Source organism: Berghia stephanieae, chromosome 1 (assembly GCF_034508935.2).
Source record: "Berghia stephanieae isolate SIO BIC M18660-M18661 chromosome 1, UCSD_Bste_1.3, whole genome shotgun sequence".
Classification (NCBI taxonomy): domain Eukaryota; kingdom Metazoa; phylum Mollusca; class Gastropoda; order Nudibranchia; family Aeolidiidae; genus Berghia; species Berghia stephanieae.
Genome location: NC_088360.1, coordinates 61,001,327 through 61,019,368, shown reverse-complemented (window position 1 = coordinate 61,019,368; position 18,042 = coordinate 61,001,327). Strand labels below are relative to the sequence as shown.

Here is an 18,042-nt window from a genome sequence, read left to right as displayed (position 1 = left end):
TGAAATATGAAATAAAAATATTTTGAGTATCAATCATTTTAATGACCATCACTTCACAATAGCTTTAACTGCATATTTGTATATCTGCTCATTCATCTTTTTAAGCTTGCTGGCTTTTTCTCTCAAGGATGATACTTCCTCCATTGACACATTGTGTTGGCTGTTCTGAAATTCACATGAAAATATGCAAAGTTTTAGATGAAATGAATGTAATATCATCAACATTGGGAAAATGAAATTGTTAAACACAAGCTTGTAAACACCGTCAAAATAGGATATACCTGCATGCGAAACATACAAAACATTATTTCCTCCAACAACAAACGAAAACTATAACAACCAGCTCAGTCTGACAACAACCTAGAGGAAAAAATGCAACTGCAGGATCCAGGCAACATGCCCACTAAACGTAATTGCCTGACACAAAACGTTATTTGTCAAGCTCAGCTACATGCTCAGACACATCAAAACAAGAAACACGCATAGGCCTCAGAGTGTCCATTCATAACCAGAAACAACCTGCATAAATCTTCCTTCAAAAACATACACAAACAACATTCTACTACACTAAGCGAACACATTTGGAACCTCAATGAAAAAAAGCATGGAAAACCATCTCCAGAGCACAGTTGTACTCCCCCTCATCTAAGATTTGCAACCTCTGCTTGGAAGGAAAATTTTACATCACCACAAAACCAAACAAGCAACACTCAACAAAAGAAACGAACTTACAGCTTATGCAGACATAGAAACATACACATTTTATGTAATTACAAACAACCTTAACAGCGAAGCCGAAAACGTACAATGCCAACCGAAATAAACACAACAATCTACTTTCACTTTCACTTCTTGGTGGGAGCAAATGCTCAAAACAATATTGTAGAAGTTGGTCATAATTGTACTTGAAATATTTTATAAATAGCTCCTTTTATATCAAAAAGTTGAGCAGCATTATTTCATGGTTTCTGTTTTTATAATTATAACAATTGCATTACAATTATTATATATATATATATATATATATATATATATATATATATATATATATATATATATATATATATATATATACATATATATACATCTAATCGAACTTGTATAAGGCAGCCACCCATCGTCGCCGTCTTAGACAATTGGCTGCCTTGTGCAAATCAGATATTTCTAAGAGTTACATGCTATATCAATTTAAATAGAACTGTGTGTGTATGTGTGCTGAATGTACACAACAAACGCATCCTCAATATCCATAACCAACAAAACAATACACCGAAAAAATAATGCAACTGTAGGAATAAAGACGTGTGTCCCATCCAAGGCAAATGTCTCGAATCATGTGTCGTATACAAAGCAACCAAAACCCACACTAAAACAGACAGAAAAACTACATCGGACTCACAGAGGGCCACTTCAAAACACAGTACAATCAACACATCTCAACCTTCAAACACGACAGAAAAAGAACATTAACTACATTGAGCGAACACCTCTGGAAAATAAAGGACTCAAACACCCATACAACATCACATGGGACGTTGTCTCAAAAGATGTCATTCAGATAACAAAAAAAAAAAAAAAAAATGCATCTTGTGTCAAGAAGAGAAATTTCACATTGTAAAATATCCCCAACACACTACACTAAACAGAAAGAGAAAACTCTTCAACTCATGCTTGCACAGAAGAAAATTCTTATTGTCCACCACACTCAGCACACATAAACACATGTACACACACACACACACATACACACATGCGCAACAAACCTACATCTGGACACAACAGCATCCTTCCCAGACAGAATACCACCCTGAATATTCCATCAAAATACCAACGGATGAATGAAACAACGTTGTAGGAGGAAATAACCAAATGAGGTGAGGATAATATATGGTACAAATAATTTCCAGCCACAACAAAAATAATATTAAAAAACCATAGATACTAACAAAACCTACCCACCATGAAATGCAACAGCAGAAAGAAGGAATACTGCCCGTTGTATAAACAATGTTTAGAATCAAGTCTAGTATACCAAGCCACAGGCACCAAAACTAAAACAAACAAGCAGAAAAAATATGTAGGACTAACGGAAAATAATTTCAAAATCAGATACAACCTCCATACCTCAACCTTTAGAGACACCAACAACAAAAAAAAAAAAACATCTACAAAACTCAGCGAACATATTCGGAAATTAAAATACAACAATTTAGACCACAATATTTAATGGAAAATCTATAAAAAACAACAGGATACACATCATCATCAAAACAATGTAGTTTATGCCTGGAAGAAAAATACACTATCATAAACATCCTCTCGAGGCCGCACTCAACACTAAAAAACTGTCCGCATAGATGAAAACACCTATTGACCAACTTCGAATCTGGAGAATCACTTCAATAGTCAACGACAACAACAACTTTGACTCATGTCACACATAGTCTTGATGATGGCCATAAAGGCCTGAAACATTAATAATTAATGTAGACTTCAATATGGTGGTAAATATTATAATACATGTAGTTGTAGTAGTAGGCATCCTTCTGTCTCAAGAAACGATGGTTTGCGCCCTGTATGACTTTGGCCTCATCCGTCTTGTTGAGAGCAGCGACGGGTGTGACTCAGCAGACCAAACCTTGCATGGCAGTCTCGACCGCAGTTGCTGCACACATAGTTTGACTGTGTATTTGGTGTTTGGTTCTGCTGCCTTTATTTCCTCCTTGCTCTCCTCTCCTCAAATTTCTTTTTTCTTCTCTCCTCATTTCTCTTCACTCCATCCCTCACCCCATGTCTCCATCCCCTGCGGTCATCAGCAAGCGATTCCCATGTGTTTGAGTTGAAATAATATTACAATATATATATATATATATACATATATTGAATCGTGTTTGATACAAATATGGTACGAAAAGTGCTCGACATGCAGTAATGGAGCGAATTATTATTATTTAAAATATTTACCACAATGTTTGAGACAGTCTACATTAATGTTTCAGGCTTAATTTGCCATCGTCAGGACTGAGTTGTTTTGTTGGCTGTTGTTGTTTCTTGAAGTGGTTCCGGTTTAAAGTTGCTTAACAAGAATTTACGCCGATGGGGACACTTTCTGTACATCTCACTTTTCATGTTGAGTGTGGCTTCATGAGGGTGTTTGATTATAGTATATTTCTCTTCCAGGCATAAGCTACATTGTTTTGATGTTGGTGTGTATCCTGTTGCTTTAGATAAAATTTTCCATGAAATGTTGTGGTCTAGTTTGTTAAAAGACAACAAACTAGACCACAACATTTCATGGAAAATTTTATCTAAAGCAACAGGATACACACCAACATCAAAACAATGTAGCTTATGCCTGGAAGAGAAATATACTATAATCAAACACCCTCATGAAGCCACACTCAACATGAAAAGTGAGATGTACGGAAAGTGTCCCCATCGGCGTAAATTCTTGTTAAGCAACTTTAAACCGGAACCACTTCAAGAAACAACAACAGCCAACAAAACAACTCAGTCCTGACGATGGCAAATTAAGCCTGAAACATTAATGTAGACTGTCTCAAACATTGTGGTAAATATTTTAAATAATAATATATATACATACATATATATATATATATATATATATATATATATATATATATATATATATATATATATATATATATATATATATATATATATATATTGTAATCCGTTGTTGAATATCTCTTTTTTAGTGTTGAGTGTGACCTCGAGAGGATGTTAGATGATATATATATATATATACATAAAGTGCAGCACAGAAATCTCGGAACAAGTTGGGTTCAGGCCTATTCGTTTGAGATTTCCGTGTTTTCCAGTTTTCAGTGTTGAGTATTTTATAAACATTCTTAAGAATGTGTGGTGTGAGTGGTGGTGGTTGGGGGGGGGGGGGGGGTAGGGGGTAAACGCGGGTGGTTTTAGTAAAATCTCATTATAATCAGTGCAATATTTAGTGCATCTTGTTTGATTCATATACAGATGGGATAAGGTTACCCTTCTGGCTTACTATAATAAGAAGACAAAGCCAGCACATCTCATTGTTGATTACATACTCAACACTCAGCGTCTTTATCTACGAATCCGGTACCTAATCATTACACCTGACTTATCTCTTGGCGCTTCCCTGCTCACCCTACCTTCCCCACCCCTAATCACTTCTTCCGATTTTAATGCACAACAGGGAAGTGTTACTTGATGGCAGAAAAACTGTGCTAATACGAATAAAACAGCTCAAACCTAAACATCAGCAATGTTCTCGAACCAATTATCTTCTCGTTTATTCGTAATCAGAACAACCAAGTGGTGATATTTCAGTTTGATAATGCCTTACCACATAAAGCTTGACAATTATCTGCTTTCCTAAACGATTCACATGTAAGGGAGATGAACCAGTGGCCAGTTGTGTCACCTGACATAAATCCTATTAATCATATGCGAGCCTTTATTAAAAGAAAGCTTTTTAAAAACCCCAAACACTCAAGAAACTGAACAAAATTCGACGAGCTGGTCAACAGACCAAATACAACAGCAGAAGCAGTCAATCAGCTAAAACCATCAATGAGGTAAAGAATTGAAGCATTGATCAATTCTAACATTGGACATACAAAATATTTCGTCTGCGCTGATTTCAATTTTGCACTTGGTCTTGCAAAATCGATTTTTTAAAATGGATTTAAATATCTGCGACCTTTCAACAGTTTACACATATTCCATCAATTATACACCAAAAAACCCCAACCCAAACCAGTTTTGTCAAGTTTCCAAAATATGTATATGTCATCTAGTATCGAACTATCCTTTCTTTAAAAAATATAGCATTGTGGAGAACATTGTGCTTATTTGAGTCAATACAAAAAATGATACGGCGCACACCTCTACTGAAAGATTTGAAAATTAGAAATGTATTTTTTACAGATAGATAAACAGATAACTTGATTTCCTTATATAATTTAAAGTCAGTTTGAAAGTTCGTTGAGTCACACAGATATCATAAAATACGTACCGACGACACTAACACTCTCAAAATCAACCAATTTCGTCACTGTAAAAAGTTGTCAGTTTGCGCCATCTAATTATGACATCAAGTATTATTATTACTTCCGTTGTGTTGTTGATTTAGCAGTGATCAGTGTTGTTATGTAGTAGGTAGTATGTTCTAATTGCGTGTATGTTTGTGTGTGAGCGTGTGTGTGTGTGTATTGTACGTGGTGTATACATGTGTGTGTTTGTGTGTGTGTGTGTGTTGGCATTTTTCAGCAAATCGTGGCATTCATAGTGATATTATTCACTTGATCACATGAAGGTATTCGGATTTACACAAATTTTAAACAAGTTTCACCGATTAACAACGTCAACTAATATTACTGCTGATATTACGGTCGTTTTTATGCCATCGCTGTAATAATTATTGCCCTGGGAAATATTTAATTAAACGTCGGCAAACTGTCAATTGTATCTGTCTAGCTTCTAGCCCGAACAAACTTGATATTTTTCGCGTCTGCTTCAGATTTTCTTTTGACCTCACATAAGTTAGGTAAAAGGGAGTCATTCCGAAAGCTCCTACATCCCCAGTATTTTTTCAATTTGTATTTTCACCGTTGATCTTTTGTCAGGCGTTTATTTATTCAATTTGTCATCATATAGATTTGTGAGGATTTTTTTTTCTATTAGGGTTAGTCATAAGTCTTAGTAAAGGTGCTAGGGGGGAGACATTCCGAAAGCTCCTACATCCCCAGTATTCTTTCAATTTGTATTTTCAACGTAGATCTTTTGTCAGGCGTTTATTTATTCAATTTGTCATCATAAAGAAGCATTTAAAAAACTCTAGAACAAACCTTGATAAATTTGTGAAAGTTAAAAATTTCCTAATTTGACCATTGTTTTGATTCTCGGCCGCCATTTTAATTTGTGAAGTATTGAAAGGTAGTGCAAAGCAGTCCGAGGGATTTTTTTTTCTATTAGGGCTAGTCATAATGCTAGGGTGTTTATTTTCCTATTAGGGTTAGTTAAAGGTAGTCTAGCTTTTACTTTTTCTTGGGGTTAGGTGAGGGAATATTATTTAAGTTGTTTCCCTTTGTAGGAGCTTTCGGAAGGCCTCCCAAGTCAAGCATGGTAAAGACTTGTGACTTATTGATATTGATATCTACTAACTGATAAACTAAAATCATGCCACAAGCACATCGATTAAAGTGTGCATCTAATCGTAATCAAGCTAATCAAGAAAATGATTCAGACAATGTCGAATGAAAATAGTTCTTTCCCCAAGAAATTGCGGGCTTTTTACTAGTATGTATATATATACACATATGTAATAAAAAAAAAATAAGAGAGAGAGAGAGAGAGAGAGAGAGAGAGAGAGAGAGAGAGAGAGAGAGAGAGAGAGAGAGAGAGAGAGAGAGAGAGAGAGAGAGAGAGAGAGAGAGAGAGAGAGAGAGAGAGAGAGAGAGAGAGAGAGAGAGAGAGAGAGAGAGGGGGGGGTGCATTTGTGTTCATAGCGTGCTCATGAGAAACACAGTTAGCTAGAATACTCATCTGCCACGGAAATTGCGTGCAAATTTACAACACATTCAAGTGCTTCTCATTTTTGTTGGGGAATTTGATTAATGGGCAAAAATTGTGCCTTTTCCTGCCGCTTAAAGTTTTCAGTTCTTTTTGACATTTATTCAATCAACTGTGGCAGAGTTTGGTAGTTTATAAACTACACTGGACAAGCGTTTGCTTCAGTCACCCAAATTATATTTAATAATAATAATAATAATAATAATAATAATAATAATAATAATAATAATAATAATAATAATAATAATAATAATAATAATAATAATAATAATAATAATGTACATTATTCATCCAAAAGGAAATTTTTGTACAGACATATAAAATACATACATAAACATAATATACGTAAATATAATGTGGTAAAGTAAAATTTAGTAATAGGTATATTGTAATAATATTGTAAGCTGTAAGAATAATTACAGAGTATAAATTTCAAGGGACATACCGATTATATAATTGTAAAAATATATATATCTAGTAAAGTGTATATTGATGTCAACGTATAAGAAAAAAGATTAGTAAAAAGCTAAGAATTAGTGACAGTATAATAATATTGTAAATTGACTGAGAAAAATTACATAGTATAAATTACATGGCATATAATGTAGATTAAATAGGTAAATTGAAAAGTTGTAGCAAGAGATTTTATAAATTGGTGTTTAAAAATTGTGGGTATGGAGTAATTTTAAAGAAAAGAATTCAAAGTTAAAACAGACGTAGACCAAAATTTATAAATTATTTTCCTTATTCAAAATTCTGCAACTGTAAGGTAAAAAGGATCGTAGGTGTCTTTCACTTTTTGTTTGTATAGACAACAATCGGTCACTTCTATTCGACTAAGTGATCTGATAATTTAAAGGATGTGTTGGATTATCTAAAATATTTCCAATTTTTCTTAAGCGCATTCTGTATATAAATCATTAAAAGTAAAAGACATGGATCCTGTGGTAAGTTTGTTAGCTCTTTTAATAGTCCTGTCAAAGTTAGCTTTTGCTGAACTAAGACAATTCCCCCCCCCCCCCCCCCCCAGGCAGTAATACAAAAAAACCAAAACACTTTCTATTACAGATCTATAAAATAATGTTTGTCAATGTTGAGTTGGGACAATTTCCGTAAAAAGTACATTCTTTGATTAATTTTACTATTGATATAACTGGTATGTATGTCCCACCGTAATTTGTTGTCCATGGTGACTCCTAGATATTTGTACTCTACTACTTGCTCTACTTTTTTCATTTTTAATAGTGATATGGTCTTTTGTATTCTTATCTTTTCTAAAGTCTATAATTAATTCTTTGGTCTTACTTAAATTCAATTCAAGGTGGTTATTGTCGCACCAGGAAACAAATTTATTTCGTCATTATTAGTAATTGTCCTTGTAGAGTAATATCGTCAACAAATTTTAAAAGGGGTATCTTTAGATCTGCGCTTTTACAGTCGTTTGTATAAAGTATAAAGAGCATGGGAGAGATTACACAGCCCTGCGGAGCACCAGTATTTATAGTTATGTTATTGGAGACATTTCCTCTTACTTGTATATATTGTATTCTATTTGTAAGGAAGTCTAGCACCCAGGAGATGATATAAGGATTAATTTTAAAAGTAGAAAGTTTATGAGCAAGGAGGTGGGGCTGAATCGTATTAAATGCGGATGAAAAATTAACAAAAAGAATTCTGCGGTAGCCTTTAGGCGTGTCTAAATGTTTGTAGATACTATTTGTAAAAACTAGGATGGCATCTTCTACAACAGTTATGGAAATAACTAATTAATATGGGTTTAAAGCCTAATTATTTCCAAATAAAAACTGTCCGATTCAATCTCATTATTAAATCATTAAAATTTTTACGCATATAATGAAGAAGCATTAATGAATGGATGGAGTTAATGTCCACTACTTTATTTTTGTTCTTTGTAAATAACAAGTTATCAACAGTTTGAATTTTTGGACCCTGACAATATTTTTCCTAACAACCCCATTATGCACACAGAGGAACATGTTAAAATTGAGGAGAAACAGATGCCAGCAGCATTCACGGGAGTCAGTAGAATAATTCAAGACCATAAGGTACTGAGAATGTCAAAATTAATGTTTAGAGACTGTTCATGCCTTTTCTATGCTGATTTTTTTCCCCCCAACTCTCATGGAGAAATGTTCTAATAAAAAGAATATTTTCCAGAGCACGTTGCAAAACCTTATATGTTGTATCATATTTAGGGTGACATATAGCATCAGTTTTGGGGAAAAGAGAATGACATTGGGTAAGAAGAATGTATGGAAAAGTGATGATGGCTTAAATTTGTGTGTGAGGACTAAAATGAGGAACTGCTGACATAAAGAACCATGGATATAAAGAACCAATTTTTCCTGCCTAGGGTTGTTCATTAAATTTGATAGTTTGGATTATAAGTTAAAAGCCTTAAAAGCTATAAGTCAATAGTTGTTGATTTAATCAAGGAGAAAAGGAATAAAGAGGCAAGTCGATGATGTGGTGCAAGTAGTTTGTCTTGAGAGAATGATAAATATAAATTACATTTATATAGATATGAAGATATGAATCCCTGTAAGGACACTGAGGACTATTAGGAGTCTGCCCCATATAAACCTCCTCCAGACAGGGTTTTGAAAAAAAAAAAAGATGCTGGGTGTTATATTAAATTTTTGAAAGTAAAATAGACATACAAGGCCTTTATTGCTGCTTCCCTCTTCTTCTTCCATATCAATAGACTTGGCACCATAAAGTTTAACCATCTGTGGAGAGGAAAACAAAATCATGATCCGACCAGTAGGATATATTCAAATGGTCATTAAAATACATATCTTTAATACTTATGATGTAAAAAATATTTTTTTAATTATAGAGAAATGTTAAAGAAGGGGGAAAAAATTTCCTCAAAGAGAGCTTAATTTGGTGGTCTTTCAAGATCTCGGCTCGGGACGTGTCCAAACAGGCTCCACCTGGCATTTTTGGCACAGTGCTTTGTTTGTTATTTTTGTAAGGTATCTAATTCCCAGTACTGTTTTCAGTTGTTTACGATGGAAGGTTTCTATTTGATCTTCGTCTGATTTTGTCAATTCTTATCCAGATATGTATAACTTCTTGTAGCGCTACTTTTGATAGTTGTTTCCTGTTTCCTATGTCCTCTTTGTCCTCGAGCAGTGAACCACGTTTTTTTTCCATGAGTCTTCATGTCATGTGATGGTTGTTACTTCTGTTTCCTCTATATTAACTTGAAGATTGTATTTTTTAAGGCCGTCTTGGATTTAATTTACATTAATAAAATCTGTGCCAATGAAATCATCTGTGTAAATAAGACCAAAGGTGGAGGAATATCTATCTCATAGTCAGAGTGGGTTCAGACCAAAAAGAAGTATATACGAAGCCGCATGGGCATCACATAGATGGAGAGTGGCAAAAGCATGTCAATCCAAGAGTGCAGTGAAAATGACTGGCTTGGACACGTCGACTGCATTTGACACGATTAAATGAGATAAACTCCTACATAAACTCCTAAAAATCATAAAAGAAGACGAGATCCGCATAATCCAGTTCCTCAAAAGCATGTCAATCCAAGAGTGCAGTGAAAATGACTGGCTTGGACACGTCGACTGCATTTGACACGATTAAATGAGATAAACTCCTACATAAACTCCTAAAAATCATAAAAGAAGACGAGATCCGCATAATCCAGTTCCTTCTCAGCAACACAACATTAAGTACCAAAATCATTGGAGCAACAAACACTCAATGCTTCACTGGCAACACAGGGACTCCTAAGGGGAAAGTTTGAGCCTGGTATTGTTCATAGTGTATTTGAAACACGAGTTAAGAGAAGCACGTCAATGCTGAAACTACTTTGAAAACATCTTTACTCCCAGAAATTATTTACGCAGATGACACAGATTTCATTGGTAATTTAGGAGATCTTAATATCTTGGTCTTTATCTGCGTTTTCTTCAAGAACACAGTATGTGCTATTTGGTTACCATTGCATATACTGTGTTTTTTAAAACGGCAGTTATGTGACATTTGACACAAAAATTACTGTTTGTGACAGCCTTATAATAAGGTCATTTTAGACCGGATAATGCTTCTTGTCCTATAAAATTGATCCCATATATCTATTTCTCGTTCGTTGCTTTTGCTGGATCCGTAATCTGTAATAGTGATGCTGGATTATATCTGAGGATTACAAATCTTTACTTCAATCCATGCAATGAGATTGCCATTGATAGAATCGATAAAAGATCATAGGTGCTGTAACCTTGTAAAATCTTAACTTTGTTCCAAAAAAAAAAAAAAAAGAGAAAGAGAGAGAGAGAGAGAGAGAGAGAGAGAGAGAGAGAGAGAGAGAGAGAGAGAGAGAGAGAGAGAGAGAGAGAGAGAGAGAGATAGAGAGGAAAAATAGAAGAGGGGGACTGGAGGACCACAACAAGTTATGACAAATTTGTATAAATTTCAATTCTTACAGGTATCTGTGATGAGACATTGATAACTATATTATCAGCATTTTCTTCTTTTTCAGTGCCATGGATGTGACGTTTAAGATTGGGGATGTTCAAACTTGGTTTGGCATCAGGGGAGACTAAAGCTTCAGGAATGGGAACCACTAATAGATTAGTGATTCTATCTGTTAGAGAGAAAAAAATGGGGGTTAATTATACATTGGTTTCTGTTTATAAACACGGTCCTTGAGAATCAAGCAGAGCTGGATCATGATTGTGTGGCTCTGTGGTCTAGTGGTATGACACTCGCTTTCGGATTGGAAGGTCCTCGGTTCGATCCTCACTTGGTGCATAGTTGAGTCCTTGGAAAAGGCTCTTACCATTCTCTCATTGTACTCAGGTGTAAAATGAGTACCTGCCCATTAACAGCGTTGTCTATGTCCGAAAATTTAAAAATATATTGCCTAATAGGCGTTATATCCCGTTCTACATGTTAAATGTTGCTGTTGATCAGGAACCCCTACTAAAGTGCTTTGAGCACGTTTAGTGGATTTTGCGCTAAAATAAAAGCTCATTTAAATTTTGTTTTTTTAAATGATTATAAGCAGATTCAGATTTATTATTTGTTAAGTCAATGTCATATTACAGTCAAATAACGTTATCCTCTTAGTTTCCATATGTAGACATAATGTTTTGCACTGGGTCCAGGATTGGAACTGATATTTGTCTAATAGAAAGTCAATTTTTAGCCTTTTTTATTTTTAATTTTATTTGTTAGGGTAAACAAACCCTTTCTTTCCTGCTTGGCAGTACATGTTTGTTGACTCTGTCATTGATTTAATAATATATAAGCCCACAATATGAGAGTGTCTACTCCAAAAATTGTTGAAATTAGAAATCAATTTTAGTAATTATATGTTTTTTAAATTCTGAGCCAGGGAGCGATTTACTTGGCACATGACATATGATTGGCAGATGCCAAAGCTACGGGATGTGTGGGTATTGATGCTATGCATTTAGGTAAAATACTCACATCATCCACCAGCCGGATATAACATACCAACACACAAAACTGTTTGTAACAATAATAATAATAATAATAATAATAATAATAATAATAATAATAATAATAATAATAATAATAATAATAATAATAATAATAATTATAATAATAATTATAATAATAATAAATCTTTATTGTCCACAATAAATCATCTGGAATTTTACCACTGTCTTATATCTTATTCAATAGATTTGTCACTATGTTTAAACCTAAATCCTCTAATGTTACGATTATTTCTATTGGGATATTATCAGGGCCTGCTGCTTTGCCTAACTTCATTTTTTTAATAGCTGCTTCTACTTCTTCCTTTAAAATTGGTGGTCCGTCTATCTCTTTGTTTATTGTTAATTTTTCTATTTCATCATAAAAAAGTTCCTCTATATACTCTGACCATCTATTCAACACATCTGTTCTATCCATCAAAACATTGCCATCTTTAGCTTTTATGCACCCTGTGCTTGAATATACTCTTTTACCACTTTCTTTTATCTTTTCATGTGCACATTTGCTATCACAGTTTTGTTTTATTTCTATTTCTAGACACTGATCATTTATCCATTTCTCTTTTGCTTCATTACATCTTTTCTTTATTTTCTTTGTTAAGGTTTTATGCTTTTCTACATCTGATTTATATTGCCTTCTTTCTTCCATTAGTCCTAACACTTCATTAGTCATCCAGTTCTTATTCTCTTTTCTAGATTTTTGTGGTATATTTTCTTGTATAGCTTCATCAATTGAGGCTTTAATTCCATTCCATAAATCATCTGTATCAGATCTTCTACTTCTAGCAATTGTAATTTGTTTTTTACCTCAATAACGAACTTTTCTTTAAGATCGTTATTTGTTTTCAAAAATCCTACTTCATATTTTGGTTGATATTTTCTTTTCTTTCATCATCATCATTGCCTTTTTCACCCTGGGTCAGGGTATAGGCCACAGACGAACAGTTTCCATCCCTCTCTATCCTGAGCTAACTTTTTAATCTCATTCCATGTCTTACCACTTCTTGGCGAAGACGTCATCGGGTCAGCAGAGTCATTTTGGCTTTGTCTGTTGTCCTTCATAAATTCTGTCATTCCAGAAACTCTTCGGTCGCCCAAGCTAAAAAAAGGATTTGGTTTGTCCATCTGCGTTTATGTAATGGTTTGAGTTTAACGGAAAGGGGTGTTAACCCTTTGCCAACCCCCAACCTGGAGGACCAGGTGATTCAAAGATGGGGGAATCACACGCCATTAGTCGCCTTTTATGACACGCTGGGTTGGCATTGGGCCATTCTTGACCCTCTCAGTTGAGGGACCCCGGACACCAATCTTTAATCTTTTAAAATTTATTCTCATTTTGATGATGACAGATACATGGTCGCAATCACAATCGGCTCCAGTCAGGATTTTAATTGATTTAACAGCACTTACTGTATCAAAGAGAGAAAGAAATCCAACAAGTAACTTAATAAGCAAAGGAGAAACTATAAAACAAGAAAGAGAAGAGTAATATTAGTTTTCTGAGGTTATCTGATTAGAGAGATGAATGGCATACCATGATCACCGATGTCTGGCAAAGACTTGGTACTTGAAGAAGAAGAAGAAGAATTGTTCACAAAATGGACATTTTCTGTGTGGCAAGCTAAGAACCATCACCAAATTTGAAATTTCTGCATTAAAAATTGGTTGTTTTGTAAAACATAAGCCAGGGGTAACAACAAGTGATGAAGTGAGTAGGAAAGTGCCAGAAGACAATAGAGAATAAAAAATGTTCGCGGCGTTGATGGGGTTTTGAACCTGTGACCTTACTGGTACGACAACTCTGCCTGGCCGTTAAGAGCATGACTCTACCGTATGACAGAGACGCCAACTTTAAATTTGGCTCACAGGAGTTTTAGACACAACTCGTAGGAATTTCAATGCCGAAAGAGGAATTTCCGCACACAAAGTAATTGGAATGGTATTGTGTTTACATATTGTATAGTTCTAAATAGATAACTGATAAGAATTATATTATAATACATAAACACAATGCCAAATATAATCCCAAAGTTTCCTTATTTCAAATGAAGTAAAGCGCCAAAACCTAATGGTAGAGATTGTAGTACTAGTACTGGTGGTAGTGATGACGATGTGGTGTTGGTGGTTGTAGTAGTAGTGGTAGTGATGATGTGGGTGGTGGTGGTTGTAGTAGTAGTGGTTGTAGTAGTAGTGGTAGTGATGATGTGGTGGTGGTTGTTGTAGTAGTAGTGGTAGTGATGATGTGGTGGTGGTTGTAGTAGTAGTAGTGGTAGTGATGATGTGGTGGTGGTGGTTGCAGTAGTAGTTGTGGTACTGATGATGATGTGGTGGTGGTTGTAGTAGTTGTGGTAGTGATGATGGTTGTAATACTAGTGGCAATGATGATGATGTGGTAGTTGAAAAGGGGCGGTATCCTTGGAACAAATTGACCTCACCGGAATTTGACGGAAGTTGCCCGGAGCCTGGAATTTTTTGCTCCAGACCGGAGTTTTTTCCGGTGAAACTGGAGTTTTGGCATCACTGCGTATGAGCTATCCACGATCGCGAATAACTGCCGGATCGCAGAGATTGAGTTGATTTATATTCACTGACAAGGCATTCAAGGTATTCAGGTGATGTATGGTGAAGTCAATTGTAAGCAAAACATGTATTTTATCCTTTTCTCGATTGGAAGCCAGTGTAGTGACTTAAGGACCGGTGTTATATGGTCCCAAGGCTTTGTCAACTGTAGTCAGTTCAGTCATGTTTTTGGTAGGCTGTACAGCAGAGAGTTAAAATAATCCAAGTGGCTGGTAACAAGGACATGGATTAGTGTTTTGCATGTTTCGTCATCAATAAAATTTTGTATTCTGCATATCATTTGGAGAGCGATACGAACCACTTGACAGCACATTGTTATATGTGCGCGCATGTCTAGGTGAGTGTCAAAATAGAAACCAAGGTTTCGAACGACATTGGAACTTTTAATAACAAATTCGCCGAAGGACAGTTGGTCAATGAGTATTTCCTGTCCAGTCTTTTTGAATACAATCAACTCAGTTTTGTCCTCATTGAATTTAAGCTTGTTGTTTCTCATCCATGCTTTAACGTTATCTAGACATGCTGCGCGTCGCTCTTTTGTTTCTTCGATATTTTTTAATGAAATGGGAGTGTATAGTTGGGTATCATCGGCGTAGAGATGATGACTGAGATGGAAGATCGCGATGATGTTGCTTAAGGGCTTTGTGTACATTGTGAAAATATAAGGGCCAAGCACTGAACCATGTGGAATGCCAAATTGCAGCTTTGTTTGTGGTGAAAGGGAATCATTTATGAGAACACGTTGTGACCTATCTCGTAGATAGCATGAAAACCATTCTAGAGCTTTGTCTCCGATTCCAAAGAGCCTGTGCATTCGGTCTAGTAGTATTGCATGATTCACAGTGTTGAATGCGGCACTTAGGTCCATCAGCAGTAGTAATACATTATCGCTTTTGTCAAGTAGGTCGACAATATCATTGTGGACACGCAAAAGTGCTGTTTCTGTGTGTGATTGCTTATAGACCGATTGAAAAACATTATGCAGATTGAAATGAAATGAACGTTCGAGGCTGTTTTTAAATTGATCGCTGTCTAAATTTTTCTTTTTCAAGAGTGGAGTAATTAGAGCTTCCTTGAAGCAGGCTGGAATGTCTGCATTCTCGATAGACCTATTTGCAATCAAAGTGATAGTAGGTGCGACTTCCTTTACACATTCTTTCAAAAGCCATGTTGGTACATCAAGTTTGCACTGTTTATTTGGGTCTTACTAACCTCTTCTATTGAAGCAGAGCAGAAATTGAACAGTGAGCATGATATAGGTGGTATGCTATCTTCATATTCAGAGGTGTTGACTGTATTGTCCATGATGGATCGAATGGTAGCAATGTTATTAATGAAGTAATTGAAGCGCTCTGCCAGTTCTGATTGGTTTTGGTGTGATGGCAGTAATTTTTCCCTCCTATCAACTTTCATCAAACCGTTCAGGATATTAAAAAGCTTCTTACTGTTGCCTTTACTGCCAGCCACCTCGTCTTTGATAGATTTTATTTTGGTTTTGATTATCAGAGTGTTAGTTGCAGTTCGTGCTTGTTTATATAACTCTATGTATTGTGAGTCTTGTTTTCCACCATTTTTCTTCTGCTTCTCGTCTCATCTGCTTTGACAACCGAATTTCCTCAGTGAATCATGATGTGTCAGGTCTTATGGTGATAACTTTGGTTGACAACGGAGCATGGTGATCAAGAAGTTCAGACATAGTATTAAAGTTTAGAAAAATGAAGAACATTGAGGTAAACTTATTTGGTTTGTTCTCTTTATGGAAGTGTGAAGAAAAACTTCCCTTTTTTTTGGTTAAAAAACAAGATTTTTTCATTCAAAGGTAGTCCTAATAACATTGTAGGGTTAAGAGAAATTTATTAATAGGTTTCTTTATAAATCATATATGAATGATAATGTTAATTATACCTAACAGTATTATCATTAATGCTAATAATAATGATTGTTGCATAATTTCATATGCATATTTTTCCTTTTTGTGGTATTCGAATGTTGAATGCATCAACTTTTAGTAGCTTTCGATGTTTTGATTTGAGATCTAGTTGTATGTCTTTTTTTTTCTTCTTGATTTTAAATGTGTATATTGTTTGCTTGTATATGTACAAGTTGCAGCAGCAGAAGAACAAATCTCCACATTTTTTTCTCTCAGCATAATTTGTCGTTTCTGGCATAATTTCACTTTTTTTGGGCATTTTTGTGGCATAATTTGGGTGAAATATGGCTTTTTCCCGGAGGGACAAAATAAATGACTCTTGGATACAAAGTTTCCTAATCTTTAAGACTTTTTTTCTTTCATTTTCGCTGAGAAAAGAACTTTTTGGAAAATAATTTTTTCTAATGAAGAGAAAAATTTGTTGATGCAGTGAAATTAAAAGAAAATCCATATTTTACTTAAATGAAATGATTCTAAAAATTCAGAAGATTTATGACAATTATCCTAGGGATAGCTATTATCTTCAACATAAATTAATTTCATCACAAATACTTTGATGATTGATATGCATCAAAAACATTAAGAGACCCTTTCAAAACAAAAGGCATAATGATTAAAAGAAAATTGAAATGACCATGTATATTTCAACAAAAGAAAATTATGAAAAACCAACAGTTTGAAAAAAATCAAAAGTTTAAATACATAAACTTACCATCAAGCACAATGCTGAGAGGTGAAGAGGAAGACATAATCGACCAGATTTTGATGGTGTGATCATCTGAGGCTGAAACTAACCTTGACTGATTTTGAGTCAAAGCCAAAAATCGCACAGGTGCTCTGTAAAATTTACAAAAATGAATTTAATTCCTTTTCATCCAAACATAGAGCCAGCTTCACTAGTTAATTATTCAGATTACAATAGCTATTACACAAATATTGTAGAAAGTTGTTTCTCATTCCATGAGTTTAAGTCAAATTTGCATTCATACAAATTTTAAAGAGCAAAATAAATACAAAAGAGCGTGTGAAAAAAAAGTGTAATAAAAATAATATTTCAAATTACAATTTATTCAACCCAAAATATCATTGTGTTCTTTTAACTGACTCTATTTTGTTCTTTTTTTTTATTCACCCCCCCCCCCCCCCCCCACACACACACACAGCTGCATCAATTATATAAACAAACATAAAGGAATCATCTGATGCAATGTCAAAACAAAGCTTAAATTACACAGAATATGCACAGAATAGTTTGTATTTTTTAAATCACTCTTCCACTGTATTATAACCACAGATAATTAACAAATTTGAAAGAAATGACTTCCAGAACAAAAGTTAGAAAAAAAATATCTCCAAAGTCCTCAGTTGATTAGCCAACCTTCCCAGAATGAAAAGTGTATTCTATGATCCTAAAAAGTGTATTTTTTAGCAAAAAAGTGT

The 18,042-nt window shown here is 34.7% G+C and overlaps 1 protein-coding gene across 4 annotated transcripts in view; it reads right to left on the bottom strand.

The window, feature by feature from the left end:
* Positions 1–18,042, bottom strand: part of LOC144978738 (WD repeat-containing protein 18-like) — a 75,003-nt gene continuing 56,961 nt past the window's right edge. For all 4 annotated transcript variants that reach the window (XM_078925178.1, XM_078925173.1, XM_078925197.1 and 1 more), the window contains exons 8-11: positions 17,315–17,439; positions 11,052–11,212; positions 9,264–9,332; positions 1–165 (exon numbers count right to left, since the gene is read on the bottom strand). In XM_078925178.1, coding sequence (XP_078781304.1) covers positions 49–165; positions 9,264–9,332; positions 11,052–11,212; positions 17,315–17,439 — 472 coding nt within the window. In that variant the 3' untranslated portion in view covers positions 1–48. The remainder of the gene's footprint in view (positions 166–9,263; positions 9,333–11,051; positions 11,213–17,314; positions 17,440–18,042) is intronic.